We start from the raw sequence: 25,318 nt of genomic DNA, 5'->3' as shown, positions 1-25,318 counted from the left end.
TGGCAAGTTACAAAGCTTAATATATTATATCGCTGTTTGGACATGCTCTGTAAAAGGTCAAAAAATTTAATCTGCCCTGAATCCATTCATGGCAACAGGCATCTACTAGTTCTGGTCACTAGGTCAGCTCAGTGACTGAGGCAAACAGTGTCTTTCACACTTTGCAGTGTCTGTTTCTTGTAAGCAGTTAGCAAAACCAAATCCCATAATTGAAGTCAGTGCCACACTGAACTAAATGTCATCAGAAAGCCCCCATAACACTCATTAATTTCCAGGCTTTTACCACATTCAAATGGCAGAACTATCCTTGCCAAGATCTAATGTTGAAACATGTCTCCAAGAAAGCAGGTAACTGCCACAATATCACCATCTCCCTCCTCTCCTCAGGAAAATACATGGGCACAAGAGGCAGTATAAACATCTCACTGCTGCTGCAAGGAAGGAAAAATTAAACCACTCGTAGGTGCGGGTATAGAGTGCTGTAAGAAGCCTCCTGGAGAAGGAGAGGAAATATAAAGGGTATGCTCTGGTTACAGTGAAACCCAACAGAGGAGTTCTGTAGTGCATGTACTTCATTAAAAGCCACACATTTTACTTTAAGCCTGTTCCACTGTATTTGCCAAAGGAAGGAGGAGAAACCTCACATAGCACCTCAAAACGTTTCTCCCCAGGAAATCCTCCTGTCTCCTTTGCACTGCTGATGCTGCTCAGAGCTGTCTGTCAGCTGAACTTTATAAGCACATTACCATGTTTGACAGCCACCCTTCACCACAAAAGTTTCCAGAGTTCTCCTGCTCCTCCAGGTTTCCCGTTTTCCCTATTGGCTGCAGAACGTTTCAGTGCTCTGCTAATTATATCAGCACTCAGATACAAACTCACCAAAATAGATGGTGTCCTGAGGCCCCAGCTGCAGGGAAACAGGCATCTTCTTTAAATAATCCAGGTAGAGAGGGCAAGGGGGGTCAGAAAGCAACCCTGAGCCACCTCCCACTGCAGGCAATCCTGCAGGAACCAGCTCATGTCACTAATTAAGGGTGCAGGTCCCAAGGCTTCAAAGGGACAGAGGCTGACCAGGGGGGGTAATGCCATGAAGGAGATGCAGTGCCACAGCCTACTGTCAGCAGCACAAAGGGCCCTATTATTGCTCCCAAGAGCAGGGCAGTTCTTACCGTAATTAGGAGACAAAGATGCACGATTTAGGATTTTACATAATCAAGAGATACTCTCCCAAGGGGGAGCCCCTCTCACACAATCAGTGGATTAAGTATTGTTTATTCTGCCACAAGTAAACAATGAGGTGCTCCCAGCTCAGGGCTTTACATTAAAAAGCAGCACTGGGGAAGACAATGCAGGGTGTCTTTTCATCTGGCTTTGAACAGCTAACCCTGTGATTTAAAGTTGTTCATTTGACAGTATCTGGAAGGGTAATGACCCACCCTGTAAATTAGCTGCTCACATACTGATCATCAAACTGCCAGACAGCCTTACCTTTTCTGCTGCTTAGCAGAGGGGGGCTGGGACAGACAGAGGGCAGCTCTGAGGGCAAGAGGCTGTATTTACACAACAGCATTACAATGGAAGGATTAAAGGACCACAAGGAAGCTAAGCAGAAGCTTCTGCCCACCGCAGCACATTGCTGCTGCTGCTGAGGATGCATCCCTAAAGGGAGGGAGGAAGGCTGGTAGCACCACTAAGGCAATGCATGCTGGTGCACCACCCCAGAGATGATGTCCCTAATCGTTTCTATACTACTAGGGGAGCAAAAAGGAGTCAGACATTTGTCCTGTGGTTTACAAAGAAAGGCACGGTTAGGGAGACTGAGCATCACTTACATGATCACATGACAAAACAGACTGTGCTGGGCTACTTAAAGCTGTAGCTCCAAACCAAGCACAGAAGTCCTGGTAAAGTGACTCGACTTTTACAACACTGGCAATAAAAACAGACTGAGGGTGTTCTGCACCCTGTCCTTTGCTCATAACACAGCTGCTAGGCTTGTTTGTTTGAACTTTGAGGAGAGTTCTTCCTCCTTGTCTTCTACAATAAGGAAACACCAGGACTTGATGAACACCTTCTAACACTTTGCAGTTTGCTCCCCCACCATGAGCACACCCATACACACATACCTTCCGCACTGATACTCTAGCAAAATCTTCCCTTTTCTTTATTTCTTTCACTCAAAAAACCAACCTTAAGCCTCGCCTAGAGGAATCATTTCATTCACATGAACTCCGGACCCAATGGTATGCCATGTTCAGCATATCTTGTTGATTCCTACAGTCTTGCAGAACCCTGGGAACCAGAGGATTATGGCCTCTGCCTGCAAAGGGTTTTAACCCATTTCCTTTGGGATGAGTCACCTTAACAGTGGCCCAGACTGCTCTGCTTACCAGAAGATTTTCTGTTTGGTTGGGCCAAGCACACAGTGCCATTTGACTTGTCTAGACTAGGACAAAAGATGTGTTTTAAACCACACAGGCAGGGCAAGCTGTGCTTGAATATGTTAGCTGACCAGGAAGAACCACAGCTTCCTTGTTCTGTCCTATCTCCACTGACACATTCTAAATTACTAAAGCAAGTATTTGACAAAAAACCCTACCATCATCTAGACAAGTCCATGAAGACCAGCATTCCAGCACCACCCTTAACTGGTGCCCACACAGCTTCACAATCATGGCTTTGATTTAGGGGCACATTTCAGTCTCTGTTGCTCAACCCAGTCAAGGCTAGCAAAATCCATTTCAGGAGAATATCATCCAAAAGCAAGTCTCCTAATCCTACAGAACAAGTTGCATGAAGAGGAACAGCATGTTTGCATAGCCATTGTGTCTTTCTGCCTTGCCACAGCAGACTGCAAAGCTGCCATGCTAGAAGGGTATTCATTCTGTTAACTTTTATCCATTACTTGGAGCAAGAGAATCCACCTGTCCTCTTAGCTCCATGGCACAGAACTTTGCAAAGAGGTCATATCTTCATAGAAGCTTCAAAATGAGGCTAATGCCAGGGTAAATCTAATATAACACTTGCTTCCTATGAAGTGTAAAGTGTATGGCAAAATTATCTCTGACTCCCTTTTGTGGGGATTGCAGAGTTCTTGCCAGAGAACAATTGTTTCAGCTTTGCTCTATAATGAAAATTTACTTCAAAAACAGCAAATTCCATTTAATTCAATACTATTTGCTGGACCAAGCTTAAGAGTGAGCTTTCCAACTCCTGTTCCAAATAGTTACAGCACTTACAATGACTTTAAAAAACGTTTTTACATGTATTTACCAAGATTTTCTTAAAGAAGGAAAATCTAATAGAAGTAATCCCATTTAACAGAACGGGATGGCTCTGCTCCATGCCCTTCTGTTGAGAAACTACATTCAGGAGAGGGTGTTGACACTTCAAGATGGTGAATTGTGCCCCCTTCTGAAAACATCATTAGAGTTCAATGCCCCCGAATAAGCTTAAAACACTGACAAGCTTCTGCAAATGGACACTATCCTCTTCTGAAATAGCAGCTTTCCTACATGCATAAACCAGACTTGGAATATCTTTTATATCTTCATGTATCTGGCTCTACATTTTTCTACGATAAAAAACAGGAAATAAAAAGGTATCAGAAGTCCCAGAGGCAATTACTTGAACTAAAACACAACAGCCAAGCACCTTCCCAAGCAATTAATAACTAATTTTTCCTTGTTAAAAGAAGCTGATTTAAGCCAAAATCCACACCATTCCCTAACCTCAACAGGCATAAAAGCATAACACATTTTATTGAAAGTCTGGAACCAGAAACTCATCTATCTTCACTCACTCCCACAACAGACAACAAAACCTTTATATCCAGCTGCTGCCTTCTCCCCAGACAGAGTAATCTTAGAGGTTGGTACATGAATACTTTTATCAAGTTTTGCTTCACATTTTAGGCATCTTTAGTTTAACTTGTTAAAATTCTGCCATGTTGGCATTCTGCAATTTTATGTAACATCAGCAATGGGTTTGGAGGGGAGCAAGGGATGCTTTAAATTTCTTCTAAAAACATTTCCAGCTATTAACTGGCAAGATTTCCCGTACTTGCAAAAAAATAACAAAACCAAGCCCTACAGCACTCTGGTGGCACAAGATGAGGCACAAGCATTTAAAAAACTGTAGAAAATCAGGAAGGGAGCTGGGGGGTAAATGGCTCCTTCATCTCCCCAGCAGGCTCTCTCAGTCCACCAGCTGACCAGAAACACTCTTGTGACTACTTCTTACCTCAGAGAATTATCTGGATGTGTCTCCATGTGGGACTCCAGCCCATACTTGCAAAAAAAGTCTTTGAAACACACTGGACAATGATAAACTTCCTCCTCAGCCTTCTTATCCCCTTCATAGGAGTGACCATCCTCGACAACCTTCAGAGAGAGGGGGAAAAAAGCTCACTAGACCAAACTTTAAGCAACAAACCAAATATGCAATCCATTTGAAGTCTTTCTCTTAAAAACAAAGTAGCAGGCTTCAACCATAATTTTGCTGCAGGCGACCTGAAATGACTCATGTTGGTAACAGAGAGAGGGTAAGCAACAGAGCCTCTGTGTGTGTGTGTGTGAGAACTTGCACAGGAGAAAAGGAGGCTCAGTAGGAGATAAAGTGTGCAGCTAAGTCATTAATACATCAGTTCTAATGAGAAACTGCGATCTGAACAACTTATAAACCTGTATGTTTATATACCGCTGAACCAGCAACCCTTACCCTCTGGAAAGCCAAGCGAGCTGTCAGCCTGAATTATTTATGCCACTCAGATACTGCCAACTGCTAGCTCAAGTGGGCCAGGGAAAAGCAATGAGTTTTCTGTAGCCCTCTTCTGATTACAGTGCGAAAAGCATGCACAAAACAAGTGATACTGTGGTAAATGGAACTGCTACTAGCTGGCCAGTTAGAGACAGTAAATGGAAAGAGTCGGGTTAAGTTTGGCAGCCACCATACATTTTGTATAAATGACTGAAATGCACTAAAATGTTTCATAAACAAAACCCTAATGGAAATGTCTAGCCTTCAAATAAATATCTTTCTGGTTTCTCTTGCAACTCTAGTAATGCAGGATTATGCTACTGTGAAAGGGAAATGTAGGACAGATTTTTTTCTCCAGCTCAAGACAGAAACAGACTTAAGCTGTTGCTGCTTTTGAATTAAATACTAGTTTTTTACAAGTTCGAATCATTATCCAGCAAGACTATAACAAATTAAGAGAGAAAAAACAACCTAGAGGAAAACTGCAGTAGCAAAACAATAGTTCATCTTTTTGTCATCCAACATCAATTATCTAATATAAATCATAACCAACCCCAAATTTAAATAATAAAGAATTAAAAAAAATCAATTCTTTCAGTCTCTGAAACGAGAAATTACTTTTCAATCTCAGACAACAGGGTTGCCTACACAGGACAAGCGTGGCATCTTAAAATATATATACAGGCCTGTAAGAAGCCCACATCTTTGTATCTCCATGCTGACTGCCTGAACTCAACAGCTGACAGAATTTAGGAGGTAAGCATGTTTTGCTTCTGCCCCGTAAAGAACCTTTTTTGCAGGTATCCTCTCATCTCTGTCCATCTCAGCATCGTGACAAAACTTCCGTTTTGAAGACAATCGCCTGCGCTTCAGTGGTGACGGGGGAGTTGTGGTCACTGTGCTGTTCGGATCCTTCTCATGAATCTTCATGTGTCTGGGCAGGAGGGGGAAGAAGACGCTGTCAGCAGCAAATCGTGGCAGAAAGCCTGAGTAAATTTTAATGTGAACACCACTTCTAAGGTTTGCCTTTAAAGGATACCAGCAGAGATCCCATAAACCGGACTGAACTTCTGCAAAACAGCTGGGGCACAATCCAGCATCGGTCCTTTGCAGCATATGGGACCATTTGGGACCACAGCAGGGAACCCTACAGCTCTCCCCCATGTCCCAGCCCACAGCATGGCACTTGCCCTGCTGGCACCTAGCCCCAGGAGCACCCTGCCCATCTCACATCATCTCAGAGGCCCCGCTTCTGCTTAATACTGCCCATTAATCTACATGCCCTGCCTCCCAGTCTGGTGGAAGTCCAGTAAGTAAAGGCCTACAGCTTAGCATCCATTTCACTCAATGCAGAAAAAGCCTCCCATCTTCAGCTGGTCTCCTTTCATAGCTTTTATACCCCATCTGTATAAGCCAACACCAGAGCAACACTTCTTAAATGCATTTATTTCCTTCTCTTCCTTAACACACTGGTGTACCCCAATATTGAAATTCAACTGCAACTCTGAAGTCAAGATATATCTGGTCACACTGTTAAGCTGCAGCAGGTATGGCTTGCAAAACTCCGTTATTGCTGAAGTATGTTCACAAACCTGCTTCCCTGGGAAAACAACTATTTCCTGTCTCACAGACACAGGGAAGGGGAGAGGGTCAAAACAGCTCAGAAAGCAATCTCATGAATATCTGTATACCTGACCCACCTGCCTCTTGGTGTTCTGTATTTGCAACCTGAGGAAGACACTGCTGCCTAGTTCCCTTTGGTTAGATGAAGGGTATTGCACCCTGTGCTTTTTCTGAATTCTCAAAGCTGAATTTTTATGTTTTTTATGTAGGGCTTTTAGCCTCACTTCAAATTTATAGTGCTTTTGAAAAAAAATCAAACTTATGCTCTTAGAGGCAATGCAGATTTTTGCTTCTAATAACTAGAAATGGAAGTGCAGGGGAAAGTTGCCCTTTGTCCATATGACTGACTTCAAAGCAGCAGGAGGGAGACAATGTCAACGGCATTTGGGCAAATCCTTCAGAAGTCACACCCACAGCTCAGCTCAGGACCGTGCCATTTAACTCGACTGCACACTATCATGTTCAAACATGAGAGAATGTTGTAACCTAGATGAGTCTCCTATGTCCTCATAACTGCTTGGATGTTATGACATAAAATCTGTTTTAGTTTTGGATGCCAACGGCATGATGCTTGAAGATAACACACTGGACCAAACTGACCCACAGGCAAAATAGGACTAGAACTGCTGGAAGGACTATCTCTTCACACAGTGCTATTTTTAATGTTTCCTTTCACAATTTCTGAACCTTTAAGAAAAAAAAAAAAGGGAAGGCAGCTAAACTACCATCTGTAACTACAGACAGGCTTCTGAGGGTATTCTCAGGAACAGCCTCAAGCCAAAAGCACCAGAATCAATGCAACATTACAGTGGCTGTCAGCTAGTGCCTGCTTTCAACACCCAGCAAGGCTGGGGCTGCTTGGAGGACCAGGTCCACATACGCCCCAGTAACCCTCACTGGTCACACACATGGTGGATGGACACTGGTGGCATCTGCCAGTGACACTGTGGGAGGTTCATTAGGAGAGAGTGTCTGTGCGCAGATGTGCCCAGCAGGTTGGGCACAGCATCACGGAAACATTGCTTTGTTTCTGTGACCTCTTTCCCTCCCTATCGCCCAACTGGGAGCAAAAAGGAGGTTGAAGCTCTGAGGGTTTCCAGGTTTGACAAGACCCAGAGAGAAGCTGGAGTGTTGACACAGCCTCTGGAGTACAATATGCACTCCCCTGCCCTGGCCCTTTGGCAGCCCTACCACCACAAAATCTGCAGGGAAGGCATCTACAGGTACTGTACTGCCTCGTTTTCTTGAGTCTCTCCCCCTCACACCCATGGCACAGATCTAACTGATTGTGCTAGCTTGAGTTTCCTAGGGGTCATAAATCAACAGTGTGAGGAGCAGTTGTCTGTATTTATGCAAGAATAAGGGAGAAGAAGCCAGTTACTTGTTCTGCCTGCAATGGTTGAAGATAAAACACAAACATCTGGGAACAAAAAACTGTAGTGTGCAACAGCACAGGCAAAGCGAAACCTGGAAGGTGGTTTGTTGGTCTGTTTTGTTTTTCTGTCTGGTAAGGACTGCTTTTCAGTTTCAAAGAGCTCTTTAAAGTCAGACAGCAACGTTTTGCATGTGTCTTTCTGTCCCCCCACCCCAGACACACACACATGGCCTGCATGCTTAACCTTCTGGCAGCTTGGGTGATGCACAGCTAGTATTACTTGGCCAGTTACTTTCACATAGCTAGAGAGCAAAAGCAGTCAAGCTAAATCACATTCAGCCAGAAAACAAACAACAAAAAAACCTGCTATGTATTAAGTGTGCGATTTTTTGTTCCTATTTTCTTTTAAAGTCTCTTTTCTCCCAGTAATGAGTATGAAGAACTCCTGATTAGTAGCTACTATGCAAAATAGCTTCCTTAGGGCTAAGTTCTTTTCTTCCTACTGATGTCCACCTGTTGAACTCTGCTCTGATGGGTACAATGACACATCCACAGCATATCAATGCGAGAAACTGCTGAGACCTCCAGGTTAGTGCCAGTCCAACCCAGCACCTCTGCCTGGCATGACCTAATGCATGCAAACACACTGGCTCCTGCAAGTCCCAGAAGCAGGCCAGCTGTGTTTGAAGATAATGTATGCTAATAAGGCAGGGCTTGTTAAAGTGGATGCAGCACACAGCCACGAGGCTTTGCTATGCCTGGTGTCACACACTGGCTGCCCTCAGCTTGCAGTTCTTCCTGCAATGCACACGTTTTTGCCATGCCCTAAAAGCCAGAGCTGAATCCGTACCCACAGCAAGGAATGTGGTAATCCCTTCGTGTTTTAGTTTTGCATATTTGAAAGGAAGCAGCCTGAGCTATTGAGCTATAAACAGGAAGACACCCTGACTGCACCTTTGACTTTTAGTCTGTAGGTCAAATATCAGAGCCGCTGTGATAGCTCTCTGCATGCAATCATTAAGGAAAAAAGAAGAACCTGAAACCAAAGCAGCAGGTTCCAGAGTTCTCAAGAAGAGTCGCAACCTGTCCACAGTACAGCCAGCAGGTTTGTTCCCTTGGCAGGTTAAGCGAGTTTCACTACATCAAGGCAAGGGTGGAGAGGAAAGAGATTACTAGAGCCCAAGATAAGCGGGAAGATAAAGCTGAGCAGTACAAAGGATAGACACAATCTTCATCTCTATTTTACTTTGCAACATGGATGTCATTCTGCCTCAAGAAAATATTTATCACCCAATTTGGGCTGAACTGTATACAGCAGATGCCAAGTCACATCCACATCCACAACCTTTCTTTTAAAGCTAAAGACTCCCTTCACCAAGGCTTCTTTTACTTAAAAAGTTTCCTAACTATAATTAAGGGGAGAAAGCGGGGAAGTATTTATGTTGCCTTATCCTCCTTTAGAAGAGTTTGCCTTGATTAGATCTTACATCTAACACTGAAAATGCTCGACCTCACTGTTTAGCCTGCCAAGATACAAGGAGAACAGGAACAAAGCTGTGCTTAGAAGTTATTTTCCCATTGTGACTATAACAACATATTTTGGCCTGACAACACTGGCATACTTTGAATACGAAAGCCAGGCTCATAAGTCAGCCTGGCTTTCAGCATCTTACAATGATAAAGGAAAATGACATTCATCTGTTAAAAAAAAAGATAAACATTCAACACTGGAAGTGAGAATGTGGTGCAAAACAAAGGGCAAAATAAGGACATGCATAGAAATGCTCATATTCAGCCACAGATGCAAGTTACAGTAATGTACCAGCAGCTCTGAAGTGACCACTGTTGCAGCTCAGAAGAGAGCCAGAGCCACAGCAGATGAAACCTGGCTTTTCTTTTTCCTAATATAAATAAATGGATCATGGCTCCGAGCCATCCTACAGAGCAACTCAAGAATGACAGCCAATCTCAGGAAGGTACAGAACCCTGAAACCTGAACTTTGTATGGTGGTTGTTAAGTCTCCCCAGCATGCATGCAGTCACACATACACTTGGACAGTACCAGTGGTGGAACACTAAAATGCAACTACAATACACAAGATGAAAAGAAAGGAGATAAAAATTAGAGCTTAATATTAGGGTGGGCTCTCTTGCACCTAGTGCTAGCTAGCCTTGATTAACCTCTCAGAGAAGGTGGTGGAAGTCTACTTAAAATGAGACCAAATAGAGTCAGAAGAATTTGCAAAGAATAATCCTGAAGTTTAAAGAAGAAATTAAGTATTTTTCAAACAAGGTCTGATCCACCTCTGATCTAAACTCCTAACGTTTAAGAACTGCTATGCAAAAATGCAGGTAACTTGCTACACACTATGCTTTTTGCAGCACAGCTGTATGTGGAAAAGCTCTCCTTGTAATCTCTTCCCTCCTCCTCATACAAGGAATTCCTCAGGTGAGCCAGGAAGATCCAGCTATGTTATGACTCTCTGCCAGTCAGCCCTCCCAACAAAAATCGGTCACATTTTTCAATGGCTGGACTGCCTTTCATTCCATCCTCCCCATGAGACTCACCTTCCTCTTCCCCTCTTCTGCCACAACCTTCCTCTCCCCTTTAATAGTCACGTGAACAGGATGACCAAAATCATACTGCACAGGCATTTCCCCAGCTTCTTTCCGTATCCCCCCCCTTTTTAAAAGCAGATGGACAGAAAAACTTTTCAGCCACACGCTGTGATGCAGAGCACGATTTCAGAAAGGTGATTATTCCACCAGAATAGCAGCAAATAAATACTTCACTACTTTACATCAAAGGAGAGACTTTTGCAATAACAAACCAATGCAGAACTGAAGTGCCTTACTCCTTTTTCTCTCCATGGATGGTGTTGGATGAGTGCCTCAGAGAGGTGACTCACAGGAGAAGGGGAAAAAAAAAGGGCATGTGTCCTACTGAAGTGACATGCAGCTCCTGCTGGTCACAGCCCAGCCTTTACCACATCTCCAAAAAGGGCTGCTGTATTTTCGTAATGCCAAGGGGATTTGCATGTTAATCATATAAGCTTTCTGGAGGTCTTGAAACAAGGGCAACCCACAGCTTCAATGCCAAAACCAGAATGTGGGCAGGTTTTGACTGGCTGGCTCAAGGCTAGAACAACGAGTCAAAGCATCCTGAAAGAGGAAACTGCAAGATGCAGCTGCTCCCATCTCTGTGTCCCACTGAATTATGAACAAAACCAGGAGCTCCGGCTTTGCATGGAGATAACTTGATCAGCGCCACTTTGGCTCTTGGAGAGGAAGCATCCCTCTGCATGTGTGGGAATCCCTCACCTCTTAACTCTGAGGAGAGAAACCACACCATGGTTGCACCCCAGATTTCCACGGCTGCTGACATGCTCCACATCCTAAGAGAAAAGGCCTGCTTGGCTCAGAGGCCTGGGCAACAGGAAGGTGTGGAACAAAAGGGTGTATCTGCAGCCTCTGAGCAGGGTCCAGGGTTAAGCCTCTCCCTTATAACTATGTCAGCATAAGCATTGCTGGCTTTCAGTCAAGCAGAGGTTTATGCCAGGTAGGTCTGATTAGAAGAAGCAGCATGTCCAGAGGGGGAGCAGCAAGCAATTTCACTGAGGCCTGGTTGGGAAAGTCCCAGCATCTACATCAAGATTAATTCTTGAGAGTAGGATCCAGTGCATAAACACCCTCCTCCTCCCTCACATCTCCACGCCTGTGGAAACGCAGTGGGGAGGCCAATGTATCCAGGCATTATCAGTCCAGAAAGATCGTCTGACAGTATCATGTTCAGGTTCTGGCTTCATATCCCACATATTATTCTAAGTTTCTCCACTTTACCACTATATGTACCCTACACTCTACTGCATTGCACATGGTGTTCCTCATCTCCCTTGTGACTTCTGAACAGTTTGGTATCAAAATCAAGGGATGATCCTCATCTAAGGCTTATCTAAAGACAAAGGAGCCACACATCCAACCAGCCAGCGACTAAGGATAAAAAATTAGTGCTTTCCAGCCTTCACCTTATTTAAAATATATTTTGTTTTCCCCTCCAGCATAAAGAGTTATTCAAGGTCACCGAGCTGGTCTGGGAGGTAGTAGGAAGCCCTAAGTACAATTTAGCTGATGCAATTGCTCTACCTCTTCCATTGTTTTCTTCCCCAAGATCTTTCACTTTTTGCTAACTTCAAATAACAGTAAATAATCTCCAAATAATGAAAACTTCCTATGTTTTCAATAATCTAGAGTAAAGAAAAAGCATGTCTATTATTCAGAAGGTGACCAAACATCAAAGTCTGCCTTGTCTAAGCTTCAATTTCATGCCACAATATCAGAATCAGCAAAAATGCGGGATGCATCCAAGACGAGTTGAAATTTGGACCATGACATTCTTCAGGCATCACAGAAAGAAAAGTGGATCACAGAGTAAGAGAAGACAGCCTTCAAAATTACACTGATAGTGAATGAGTCTTTTCAGAGCTTTCTGTGTCACATCATCTTTGGCACTGTTTTTGTTTCATTCTGTGTAACAAATGTTACTTCAGCCCAAATTTTCTATAAATGCAGGAAAACACAGGGATCTCATCTTTAAAGCTTCTGCCATTTGACATGGCCTAGTGTGAGGTGTCCCTGCCCATGGCAGGGGAGTTGGAAGTAAATGATCTTAAGGTTCTTTGCAACCCTACTGATTCTGTGATTCTATGACACATGGGAAGTAAATCCTAAACAAACAGAAAGAGAAGCAGCAGCATTTTTAAGAGCAATCATTTAATATACTGCTGCTAACACCCTCCTTTACAGTCTTGTGAATATGACTGGAACTTAAGTCAAGCGCAGTAACATTATACCCTTGGGTTAAAGAGTTTAGTCAGTTGTTTGTTTGTTTGTTAAAACATGTAGAGAATCTGCATTGACAATGTATTTCCACTGCTAATTATCAACATCACCCACTTAAGAGAGCAATCCACTCAGCTCTTGCCAGTTGTAATCACAGGAACCAGAAAGATGCAGGTAATTTTGCAGATCAAGACACAATCTGTACTTGGACAAGTTTCTGTTTGTCTTCTCTTCTTGGCTTGGTTAGTATTTGCATCCTCAAAAAAAACTCCAAATGACCCAAAAAGCCCTCAGACAGGCACACACACTTCACAGCAAGTCAAGAGACATTCAAATACCAAAACCCCAACCATTTGGGAAATGCCCTATTACAACTGTGAAGCAGTAACAAAACAAATTTAAAGTACCACCAAATATTCTAGTGGTTACCAGTGTTGAACACTCACATGAGATAAACAAAATGAAGCTGAAGAGCAAGAAACCTCCATAGCTATGCTAGTAAAGCCACTGCAATGCATGCAGTGAAAAAGCAGGGTGGGGTGCACGGGTCGCAGGAAGGATCAGATTGGGAAGCACTGACTCACTCTAGCCATGTGTCCACAACCAGGCACATCAGGAGATGCCCCAGCTAGTGCTCCCCATGGCACCCAGGTGCTGCAGTCCTGCCAGTGTAGTGGCACAGCTCATTATCCTCATGGAGGCCCCCGTGCTGATTAGCTCTGTCTATAAGGGTGGAGACTGGGTGAGCCCCTCCACACAACAACATGCAGCAGTATGTGGGTGTAGCAGCCCCCTCGGTTTTCCCCTCGGGAACTGCTGCAGCCCAAGTACCACAGAGATGTGCTGCAAGCATCCCCTCAGGTTCAGAGAGGTCTGCCACACTGTCTGTTCCCCTGAGCAATGAGGTTCTTCCTGCAAAGCAAAAATAGCCTTAGAGTGGGGCAGCAGACAGCATCGTTAGGATGACATGGGCATTATTATTTAGCTCCACCAAGACTAACTGGGTGTGCTAAAGCTGCAAAAGCCTCCTATGATTACATTCAAATGACAGATTAGAAGTCCCTTTTCAGTGCTACCAGGCCAGTCTGCAAAGTTAACCAGTGCCATGCAGCTGCCAGTACACAATACCTAAGGATATACGATACACACACATGCACACAAAGCATTTTGTATTTTTATCCTAGAGTAAAATTTAGCTTTTCTGTGAATAAAGGCAAGTTGTAAGCAATGAGTGAGAGGAAAGATACTGATCTACACATCCAAAAAGGGGGGGTACCACTGCTGAATAATTACTCTGTATTCACATTTAAGCAACTACTTGCTATGCAGAACCAGCAAGTTCAAACAGGCTGAGATTGATACAACTGCATTCCCAGCTTGGCTTAAAGTTACTCCTGTTCCCTACCAGCAGCGCTGTCAGGACACCTCAAAGGAAAATAAGGAGACAAATATTTGCCTGATGATGCTGTGACAGGGAAGGGATTCAAACCATGCCTCCAAAGGAAAGCTTCCCAAAGGACAGCAAAAGAAGGCATTCATTTGCAGTTTGCATCAGTCATTGCCTATGGGAGGGCAAAATAAGAGGGAAATGCAGTGTGAGCCTCCCAGTATCACTTCACCCACAGTTTGCATTAAATTCTGAGCTAAATCAACAATGCCAAATACTGCAAGGAGACTTCCAAGCCATAAGAGCTCTTTCATGAGAGACAGTATTAAACAAGATCCTTGAACAAGGCCTCTGTACTTCCTTAAGCTTTGAGACAAAACTTTTTAAGTTACAAAAATATTAAGCAGGAGTAGGTACATCAAAAACCTAGCCTAGGACATTCTCAACTGCTGTTTTCCATCATCTTTTTTGGAAATCTGTGGTTTTCAGGCGCATCCTTTAGTTATCATGGTATATAACCTTGGTCAGTGACTTCACTGCTCATTTTTCAGGAAACTTCATGTTTAAAGAAAACAAATGGAGGACAATTAAAGCAGTTTTAAATCTTAGCATCAGGAGGTTGGGGGTGTGTGGGAAAGTGGGAGGAAAAAGAAAATGAGAGAAAGGATGTCAGAAGGCGGAAAAGTTTTATCCTTAAGAGCAAACACAGTTGAAGAAGGCCCAGGTACCTCCTGCCTCCCCCCTAAAACCACACCCCTTTACCAACCAAGCAAGCACAAGCCCCAGCTACTTCCCAGAACCAGGCAAAGCCATTATGCAGTTGCTTCCCTCTCACACTCCACTGTTGAGCAATCCTGATGGCACACAGCACAGAACAACTTGGCTGCGTCACACAGCTCCAGGAGGAAAGAGTAGATGGCCAGAGCAATGCTGGGGATGCCATGCAGATAGAGCCGAATACCTCCCCTCCCCAGTACACACACACGCAAGCAAGCAAGGAAGCTGCACCAGATAAGAGAAGCACATCTTCCTTAAAGCAGGGTCTCTGCATCACCCCCATATCAGCAGTCACCAAGTGACTCCATGGGCAAGGAAGTAAGAGGTTATCACTGCACAACACACAAGTTGTGCAAACTTTTCCCAGCGCTGAGGACGGCATCCTAGCAAAAGAGGTTTCACGTGCTCAGCCCATTTCCTGTCCTGTTCCTGAACATGTGGTCCTCCTTCCTCACCAGCAGTGATCTCACAGCATGCCCCCACTGAGCAGAGAAGCACTAGCAAAAGATTTCACATCTTGTTACATGTCTGTTTAGTGAAGCATAGTAGCTGGAAACAGAATTTCCTGTGTGACTTGTGCTGCTTTACAGGAGTTCGGGAACTTTCGCCCCCAAGTGAAATTAATCTTGGTGCAGTCCATAAGCAACATGGATTGCCATACTCTCTTTACCCTCAGTTTGAGACTGTCAAGAAAAGACAACACAGTGAGGTGGCTGGATGTCAAACACGAGACACACCGAAGTGATACACCTCCTCTGTTTTAAGACATGAGAGCCAACGTTGAGGGTTTACCAAAAATTCACTGAGAGTGTTTAGAAAACTTCAGCTAAGACAGCAGCGTGAAGAACTCAGCATATCTATACATGCCCTCGAGAAACAAAAAGCAGTATTAGCATATTGTGTGCTATTTACCAGTTGTATGATGGCACTACTACTTTTAGACCATGTCTTTGCCTAAGCTGTGAGCATCACACAAGTGAGCATCACGGCTCAAAAACACAAGTGAAAGGCTCTGGCTAAGCCCACACACCAGATTCCCCTGTTTGTTTTTTTTACAGCTAGAGACATTTCCCCAAATGCTGACAATCTGCTGTTAATGAATAAGCCTTTTTTTTAAAGAGGGGAGAAAAGAAAGAGGAAAAAACCTGCTGACCCTGAGAAAGGGTTCTACAGTTTGCTGGTTTCAGCATGCTGAACTAGAACAGGTTGAGCAGGTTAGGTACTGGGGGGAGAAAAGGTAAAGCTGGAAGACATACATTAAAGGTAGAATGAGAGCAACCACAAATGCAGTTTGAGATAGCTCTTTACCTCATTCTCGTGGGCACTTGGCCCAAGAGTCTTTTCAAACAACGTGAGGAACAGAGTGAACACACGTTCATCAGGGAAGCAATGCAGGTACTTCTGATATGCATGCACAACAGGCTGAGCAAAGATTACCTTAATATACAAACTTTCCCAGCAAGCTTTCTCACCACCAGCATTTTCTACACAGAATCACCCAACTGAAGTACAAGGTGGAAGATAAACCCCCAGCTGAAATGCCAGCAAAACATGTTACTTGTTAACCTTGAGAGCTAACATCTCCGCAAGAATCACGCTAATGTTGGGCTTATGGCAAAGGACTAAAAGCACCTCAACTCCCACAAAGACTGCCTGGATTTTCTAGTGCTTGCTAAGTAAAGGCCTGTATTTATTTTGTAACTCTTCAAGGTGAGAAGGGGAGGTAACATCGCTGAGAATACTAGACCTTCACAGGAGGTGATGCTCCTGAAAGGGTACTTATGCGGAAAGATCAAGGTCTCACGCTGCCATGTGCTCTGTGACTAGAATCCAATCTGTCAAGTGGCTTGTGCTTATTTGAACTGTGACATGGGTAACAAAGCAGCACTAAGCTATGCCCAATATGCTCTGTTATATGGAGATTTATGTTATTGCCCGTGAGGAGGGTGGTATTACTCTGCTGCGTCAAACCACCTTCTCCTCGGCACAAGTCCCACCAGAAACCTGAACTTACTGAGAGCAGCGTGTCCCCTTTTTTCACCTGCAGAAAACCAAGACACAAAAACCCACCACCTTGCAAGGCACAAGATCCAACTTAGCTATTACTTAAAGGCAACACATGCAAAATTTAAGACCAAAAAGCACACTGAAGTCTCTCATGTTTAGGTAGTGAAGAGCTCTGGAGATGCAAGTATAATGTTCCTCATTGTGTACGCTTCGGTCCTCAAGAACAATGGAGCTAATTAAGGTCTGCATATAAATCTTAACTCTGCACTTCCTTGCTTCGCTTGATTCTAATCAGATCTCAGCATTCGTGTTTTTGTGTTAACTTCCTTTGCTGTTCTTTAATGATAACTGAAGGGGGATACTGTCCAAGGCTACAGGCAGCATGTAACACATCTGAAACCATGGCATCTTCTTTCAGCTTTCACAGAGACACTGTGGCACAAGAGCTCTGTCAGAGTCTCTACCACTGAAGACATCTATGGAGGGTTTTTTTGCAGCACTGTATTTATACATCATGTGAATCAAACAGAAGTTTAAATAGTCTTTACAAAAAAATTAGCAATCTACTCAGCAACAGTGAGAAGAAAGAAAGATTCTGCCTGGGACCATTAAAAAACTAAAGCCCTCTGATTCTCACCAAAGACACTAAGAAACAGACTCTTGCTGCTATACTGTTGCTGAAAAAAACTGAACTTTTCTTTCTTCCCTTCTTTCCTTCCTTCTTGTTCCCACCCCAATCTTCTTCAAAACACGGGGATCCCAGCAGAATACCAAATGTTTACTCTGCATCTATCTGCTGATGTGAAAGAGACTAAAAAACTTCCTCCATCTGTTTCCCCATCCTCATTTACAAAATATATCACAAAAATATAAGGAAAATTTTTAAATTGCAAAGAAAAACAGAACAGCTATCACATCTCACCTGTCTCCTACAACTACAGTCATCAATTGCTAGAAGCAGAAATCAATCCTTTATTTTTCTTATCCCTGTTCAAGAATTAGGGCACTTGCATTAGCAGAAGCTTATCTTTCACTAGCATGCTGACAGTGGTTAAATCACCCCCCATGTATAAGGAATGAATCTGAAAGCCTGTAACACAGCCTGCTGCTTTATTTTTAAGAGTACTTCCTACAAACTACTACATTGAAATACAAGCTCCTTAGGAAATGACCAAAGCGACATCTCTATTGTGCAAGACAATAAGAGAGGGCCTTTTCACACATGTGAAATGTCAATCATTTTCAGCATGGCAAGCTTGTTTTCAGCTTCAAGATCTTGTATGTTCAGTTTTTCAAAGCTACCCAACGTTCAACACCAAATTTCCATTTGGCCATCTTTAAAACCACCAGAAACCAAAACACATTGTGGTAAGGCAGTTCATCTCCTCTTCTGGAAGAAAACCAGCTCATCATCACATTTGGCTATACTCTGCTTCCAAAAACTTCCATCTTAAGCAAATGCCAGACTGCACGTGCTAGACTGCAGAGATCCTATTTGTACTTTCAGGCTGGGCATTGTTACTGCACTGCACCCTACAAAGCACACACAACTTATTGGAAGCAGGCCAATGCCATAAATAACAGAGGAGCAATTCACAGGTGGAACGCAGGGAGAGGATGGATTCAGCCAGATCTTGAGGACACTCTGCCTACTGGGTATTTGCAAAGTCACAGGCATCCTGTACGCATGCCTGCTGATGAAACGCAGAACAGTGCTAAAGACAGTGGGGAAATTACTGGAGCATAAGCATCTCAACCTCTGTGCCTTTATCAGGATCCAACACTCCTCTTCCAACCAGGGCACCACAGTCTCCTACAAGCATACACTTTTCCTTTGCCAGTGAAGGTGGCCAGTTAAAACATCAAAATCCACAGGTTACCCTCCAGCACATGTATTTTCTATCTTCTTCAAAAAAAACCACTCAGCAACACATACACACTCATAAAGTGACACTTAGTAAAGACTCAATTTGAACATCAGAATAGTACCATCCCCTGATAATAGAAACAGCTGTTTGTCTCTCCACAGCAGATTAACAAGGGAAGTTTGGGAAAATTATCTAGCCTGAAAATGAGATTGAGAATGAAAGTGCCTTCTTAATTAAAAGAAATACCTTCTTTGATAGGACCCTTTGTAAGCATGCTTCAAAGCATAGCTTCTGCGATCCAGATCTTCCAATTTGAGTTTCAAAGACTTCTGCATGTGGTTGTTACATGTGGTGTTTCGCATGTGCCAAAAAAAAAAAAAAAGAAAAGAAGAGAAAAAAATCCCCAAACTTGGAGACCTGTTCCTGAGACAGTGCATGAACAGCCCACAGGTACCTAAGTAGGATGTAAATTAAAGGCCACTGTGAAGAATTTTGCTAGGTATAAGGTAATGAATGGAGAAAGAGAAAGAAGATTGGTGCATGCAATGTTTTGGTTTCATGTGAAACAGTTTTCATCACCACGCTCATATGGACATCCTGGCAACACCAGCTACTGACACTGCACCTTCATTTACCAAACTGGGGAAACTGTGGCTGTAATACCTGTATCAGCCACTCACTCTTTTCAGACTTGCCATAGGGCCTTTAATAGCTGCCCACTGGAAACTGGCAGTAAGATCATTCCTCATCTCCCTTCTGGCATTTATATCCTATAACATTTTCAAGTTCCATGGAGAGCATGTCTTTGGCAGGGAAGAAAATGGGATTTTAAAGTGATAGGCATGGACCATCCTCAGTCACAGGAACGGAAAAGGAGCTGCTGGCAAAGTCTCCTACCCCCAAAGGAAACCCTTCTGGAGCAAGTGGAGGCATCGCCCTTCCCCCTGAAGCTTGCTTCATGTTCTGCTGGAATGCAACACAGTAAGTCAAGCAAAGTCTTTTCTCTATCTCAAGGTCACTTGCTAATGCTACAAACCACCACCACCACTAAAAACCCACAGCAGCAGCCTTACTCCTCTACTACATTTTGGGGAGATGCAGCAGGGGAGATGGAGTAAGAGCCTTTCATCCTCCTATTCGGTGGCAGTCTTGAGACCCAAAAGGCTCCTCAGAGCTGCCACTATTTACAGAGAAACTCCCTAGGGAGCTACTGTGACAGCACAGATGGAAAGCCTTAGAAAGCCTTTAATATTTGCAACCTGTCACACACACTCCTTCCATATAGTTTATGCTCTTGCTCAAGAACTGATAATATTCAACTTTAATCTTCTGTGACCAAGAGGAAGCCACAGTGTCTGTATCTCTAATGTGAAAGTGTAAGGATTAGTATATCCTAAAGTGCAGACTTTCTTATGCACTGATTATCACAGAACCTTTAGAACTCAAAATTACTATTATCTCTTTACTCCAAATTCCTAAAACCCACCAAGAAAACACTGCTCCCTTCTCCCCCCAGATCAGTCTCTGATTCTAGACGACGCTCGTTATTTCCAAGAAGACATGCTCTTTCCAGTACTGGTCAAAGAGAAATCTCTGTAAAAGATTCAGCATCATCTCCAGCTTAGCCCCACCTGAGCAACTCATGTTCCTGATACCAGATGCTGAGGGATCCCCCATTACTGTGCTAGATTGCAACAACCCTCCCCAAATAGCAGGAGCAGCACTGATACGGAAGCAGTTAGCTTGACGGCATATTTGGAAGAATGAGAACACCAGCTTTTTGCTCTGGACATTGAGCACTCTCCAGAGACCTTTGCTCTCTCCAACTGCAACTGTCCACACAGGCCACTCCTGAGCAGTCTGGCAGCTGTATGAGAGTTTTCTGGGATGCCCTGGGCTCTCCATTCCCTGTTGAAAATCCTGGCCAAGAGCCACCATGGTCACAAAAGGAAGCAGGTTTTAACCTCTTTTTCTGAATGGTGCTGCACAAGAGAACCTTCCCCCTCCACCCCTGTCTGCCCATTCAACTTGACTTGTTGACAAGGAGCCAAGGAGTGCAACAAAAAGAAACTGGACTTTATGTGAGAGGCTATGACTCACTTACAAACGAAGTGTTGCATGCATTGTGGGAATCCAGAAGGGCAGCATGTTTCACAGGTGAAGAGTACACGCAACACCCCAGCATAGCTAAACTAACTCAGAGAAGAGGTGGGCAGAAAATGGTATTCTCATTCTATAAAGAGTCTGGCTTCTGAAAAAAGTTTCGCCATCATGAAAAAGAGCCAAAGATAAGAACTCTGGAAGTGTTTTTTTTTTATCCATGAATAAAGCAAGAGTGGAGAAAAATTACTTTCAATTGAGACGATGGACACTTGAGAGTGTAGCAACACTGGTATTTTCTAACCCCAAAAAACAACCAAGACTTGTCTCCTTCCCTCCTCCACTCAGCTAAATGTCTAATGACCTGGCTCCTATGGGGTGAAAAAATGGGTCAGAAATTTCATCCTGTAATGGAAGCAAGAAGCACTCACGTGGCACAATATTTCTCTGGACAAAACCATTTCATTGGAGTTTTTTCCCTAAAAGATCTTTTAAAAATCTGGATTAAAAAAAGTATAAACAGTTATATCGGAGCTAAAACAAGGCAGAGGGGTAGAAAAAGAAGAGGATGTGCCTAGCATGTTCTTGCACATCTTTCCCCCTATTCAGGCACTGGCAGACTAACTTCTCCCTCACTGGTCTCCTATGCACTGAGCATATGTGATGCAAATGCAGCAATAGCTGGGAGGCTCCTGCAGGACCTTCACAAGGTATGTTGATTCTTCACCAGCACATTTACAACTTTCTGCTAACCCTAGAACTTCTCTCTCTGACCCCACACTGTGCAATGCTCCAGGGACACCACCATGCTGGCTACAAGGGGCATGTTAGAAATCTTATTCTTTGCTGTTTTGGGCATGTATCTGCCACTACTTAGATACTGTAGAACAAAAATACTGAACAATAAAGGAACTGTGCCAAAAGCAAAGAAAGATGGACTTGTAGTATCATCCAGATGTCATGGAAGAACAGATAGGGCACCACCACAAGCAAGGCCTGCGGGAGTTGCACACAAGGCAGGACCTGGCAAGCAGGTCCTTGCTTCAGGATCTTGAGGCAGAAGCAGTTTTGAATGTGATGCGAAAGGCATTCAGCCACAGCACTGGCAGGCCACTGGACCTAATGCTATTGCTAAGTTTGAGATGCCTATGAAAGAAGTTGATTCACACCATCTAGAAATACCTGTTTCAGAAGGAGGTATCCAGTGAGCAAATGAGAACGTCTTCCTTATGAGTGCATCATAGCACCAGATAACAAATTTCATTTCACTTTGCATTTATCCTCATCTGCCTACTTGCACATTCATGCTTTCCTCTTCAGCAATAAGATTCATTATTATATTCTGCTATAGCAACAAGAAAAGTTTATTTACTGCAAAAAAATGGTGGCACAGTCCTGCCAATCCTAACCCTCTTTTAGCAAAACTAGCTTGTTTCAGTCTGCTCAAGATCTTGCCTGTCTGGGGTCATTTGTTGCAGTGCCACCAAGGTCAGTAACAGATTTCTGCAGTGAAGTTACTGTGGTGAGGGCCTACACTAGAAGAGTTTTAAAGAGCAGACAGGAACCTAATAGATGGAAAGGAAAGGATGATTTTCCTTGCATGAACTTAGGCTCTTAGTGCAGACAGGAAACACAGCACTCCAACCTGGTAATTTCAAGCAATGCCTCATTAGGAGAAAAGATTAAAACCGATCAATCTTCTCATCAGTAGGTATATACTTCCTTTGGGTAAGTCACTGAACCTGGCCATTCTGGTAAATTTGCTACTAAAGTACAGTAAGAGTTGTTGTAAGGGGAAACCTGCGTAAGTGAAGGTGACTACATCAACATCTGATAGGCCTGGAGTCAAGTCTCAGGGGAAGACGCCCTTTCCTGCTTTTGGGAGAGGAGGAGAAGATGTCTAGTGAGCAAAAAGCCAAAAAATCATGCAAGCAGTCCTTCAGCAGGCAGCCTAGGCTGAGGACCTGGACACAAGTGTCTGATTACCCCAGAGTCCCAGCACTGGAATTCACCCTTGGGTGCAGACAGTGGCATCAGCTGCAACTCAGCAGCTACCCTGCCATGCTCATGGCAGACAGAGTAATGACCCAGTCTGGCAAACATGTGGCTTGCAACACCTCTGGTCAGATGAGTCAGACATGTGATTCATTCAATGCTCAAGGCCAGTATCTCCTCCAAACATCTGTCTTTCCCTTCTCATTTTACATCTCCTCTCCAATTCTCCACAATTCCAATCAAGTAAAAGTTAAATAAATACAGAATTCCAAGATTGCATTCCTTCCCATTTCTCCTCTGTGTTCATATAACTGTTTAAGCTGGACAATATGATACAGAAAAGGTAAATCTACAAGCAGCTATTGCTTCCTTTGCACAGCATTACATTATCTTTCCCATTGTCATTGAAATCACCCTTTTCACTTCATCTGTAACACACTGCTTGAAAAATGACTAGTAATAATCAAGGAAACAAGATTCTTCCCCTCCCACACAGAACCATCACTCCTGCAATCTTGTTTATGATATTCCTTTCCCCCACCTGTCTTGAAGTTTTTTTCTAGTCTGTAAACTCTTTGATATCGGGATTACAGCTATGTGGGAATTTTCAAAGTCTTAATCAGCTCCAAGGTGTTCCACCCATGCAAATACATGAATACTGAATTGAGGGAGGACAGAGAGGAAGGAACATCCATGTCATTTAACATTTTGCTTCCCCAGTTGATAACTGTACATATTGCTACATCCCTATGAAGAGAACTACATGACATATATTTAGCAACTTTGGTTACAGAGAATTTCACGGATCTACAGTACAGTAAGTTGTCTATAGTAGAAGCAAGTACTGATGTATACATTTAGAAACAAGATCACTCTGAAAAGGCATCTTCTTCATGACGGCTCTTGGATACCTAACTATATAAAATGCAACACCACCACAAATGTTCCAATACAACCACTTTCACCCATGACTGTGAAGCTGTAAAATGAGAAATTCTAAAATGGCTTGGCTATATATTTTTGTCCCCTGAGAAAAATCCATCCCACTTGTCAAAATAATAGTATTACTACTAATAAAAACAAAAAAGCATTACTCCTGGGTATCTGTAGCAACCCATGATAATACGTAAAGAGAGCCAGAAGACCTTTCTCAATTCTGACTTCCTCCAACAACTTAAGCATCCCAGTAGTTGCAGTGTGTGCGCATGTCACGCCACACTTGCAGATCACAGACAGTCCACATTTTTTGCCCAAGTAAGTATCTTTGGTTAGCTTGCAAATCTTTCCAAGGAAGTAAGAGTCCCTGTCCTTTGATTCTTTCCAAACTCCTGGATCATGATCAGCACTCACCTGTGCATGTTTCCATTGGTGGTGAAGGACTGTCCACATACTGAACATTTATAAGGCCTTTCACCTGAGTGCACCAGCATGTGGCGATCAAGGGAGCTCGCTGAGCTCAGAGACTTTCCACAGATGCTGCAGGAATGGTCTGTCCCTCCAGTGTCAGTGTTATGCTAGAGAAAGCAATGATTTTTTTTTCATTGAGTGCCCTTTCTGAAGTGCCAGTAAAATATTAGTGACAACATTTAAAAAGCAGCTTTAAAAAGCCACTAGGCGCAACACCTTATATTAAGGTGTGCTCTGTATATACCACTCCTTCCCAGCCCTCCCCCCCAACTCCACCCCTACCCTTCACTTTTAACTACTTAATGCACCAGCATGAGCAGCTGTTTCATACAGCCTGCAATACCTGCCACATGCAGTATTTCTGCTGGGTGTGCAGCAGAAGAGGCTAGAAAGGGACTCAGAAACAACCCATCAGACTAATGGTACCTTGGGATACTTTGAGCTGTGCAGTAGCTTGGGGTTGGGTGAGTAGTTAAGGGGGAAAAAGGAAAGAGAAAGTAATTATGTCCATTAGCTGCTCTGCTATCTGCAGCACTCTTTCTTTCTTGCACTCAGAGACTTAAAGATTTCTCCACATATAAAAAAAAACACCCCAAACCCAAATAACAACAACAAAAAAACCAGCCATGAGTGTAAAAAATAAAATAAAAATAAAATAATGGTTACAATACAGGAGGGAGAGCTGAGGTAGTAAGGATCTTGTGGACTCACAATGGTGAACCACAGCCTCAGCATCCAAAGCAGAACCTTCTTACACAGAAAAGGCCAAACCTCCTTATTAGGCATGCATATATTTCAAGAGGAGTAAGAAAAGGCCTGTAGCTGACAAAAATATACATCACCTATTTAAAAAGTGTATTTTTAATTCTGCCTCCCAAGATTGTGAGGCAGAATTAAATGCTAGACCCTCTGAAGGACTGAAAGCCTCTACTACACTGAGAGAACTTTAAAATTGTTCCTTCCTGCTTCTTAATTTGCATGATCAGTAAAGAGATCTGTACTCAAACAGGATAACAAAACAGGACTTGTGCCTCATGATGGAAGTGGCTTTCCGGATCCTAGGGATACCTTACACTACACAGAACAGGACATACATCCTTGTTTGAGCTAAAACGGGGGTTAGTGTTGGGGAAGGAAGGGGAGTACCCACTTGGGGTTCAGTTGGGGGGGGGGGGGAGGAAG

At 43.4% G+C, this 25,318-nt stretch overlaps 1 protein-coding gene across 3 annotated transcripts in view; it reads right to left on the bottom strand.

The window, feature by feature from the left end:
* The window catches only part of RREB1 (ras responsive element binding protein 1), a 79,176-nt gene that overhangs the window by 36,006 nt on the left and 17,852 nt on the right, over positions 1-25,318 (bottom strand). For all 3 annotated transcript variants that reach the window (XM_031049636.2, XM_031049638.2, XM_031049637.2), the window contains exons 5-7: positions 24,080-24,243; positions 5,548-5,692; positions 4,243-4,382 (exon numbers count right to left, since the gene is read on the bottom strand). In XM_031049636.2, the coding sequence (XP_030905496.2) occupies positions 4,243-4,382; positions 5,548-5,692; positions 24,080-24,243 (449 nt within the window). The remainder of the gene's footprint in view (positions 1-4,242; positions 4,383-5,547; positions 5,693-24,079; positions 24,244-25,318) is intronic.

Source organism: Melopsittacus undulatus, chromosome 1 (genome assembly GCF_012275295.1).
Source record: "Melopsittacus undulatus isolate bMelUnd1 chromosome 1, bMelUnd1.mat.Z, whole genome shotgun sequence".
NCBI lineage: Eukaryota > Metazoa > Chordata > Aves > Psittaciformes > Psittaculidae > Melopsittacus > Melopsittacus undulatus.
Note: the sequence above shows the minus strand (reverse complement) of the source record. Positions and strands in the feature narration are given on the sequence as shown.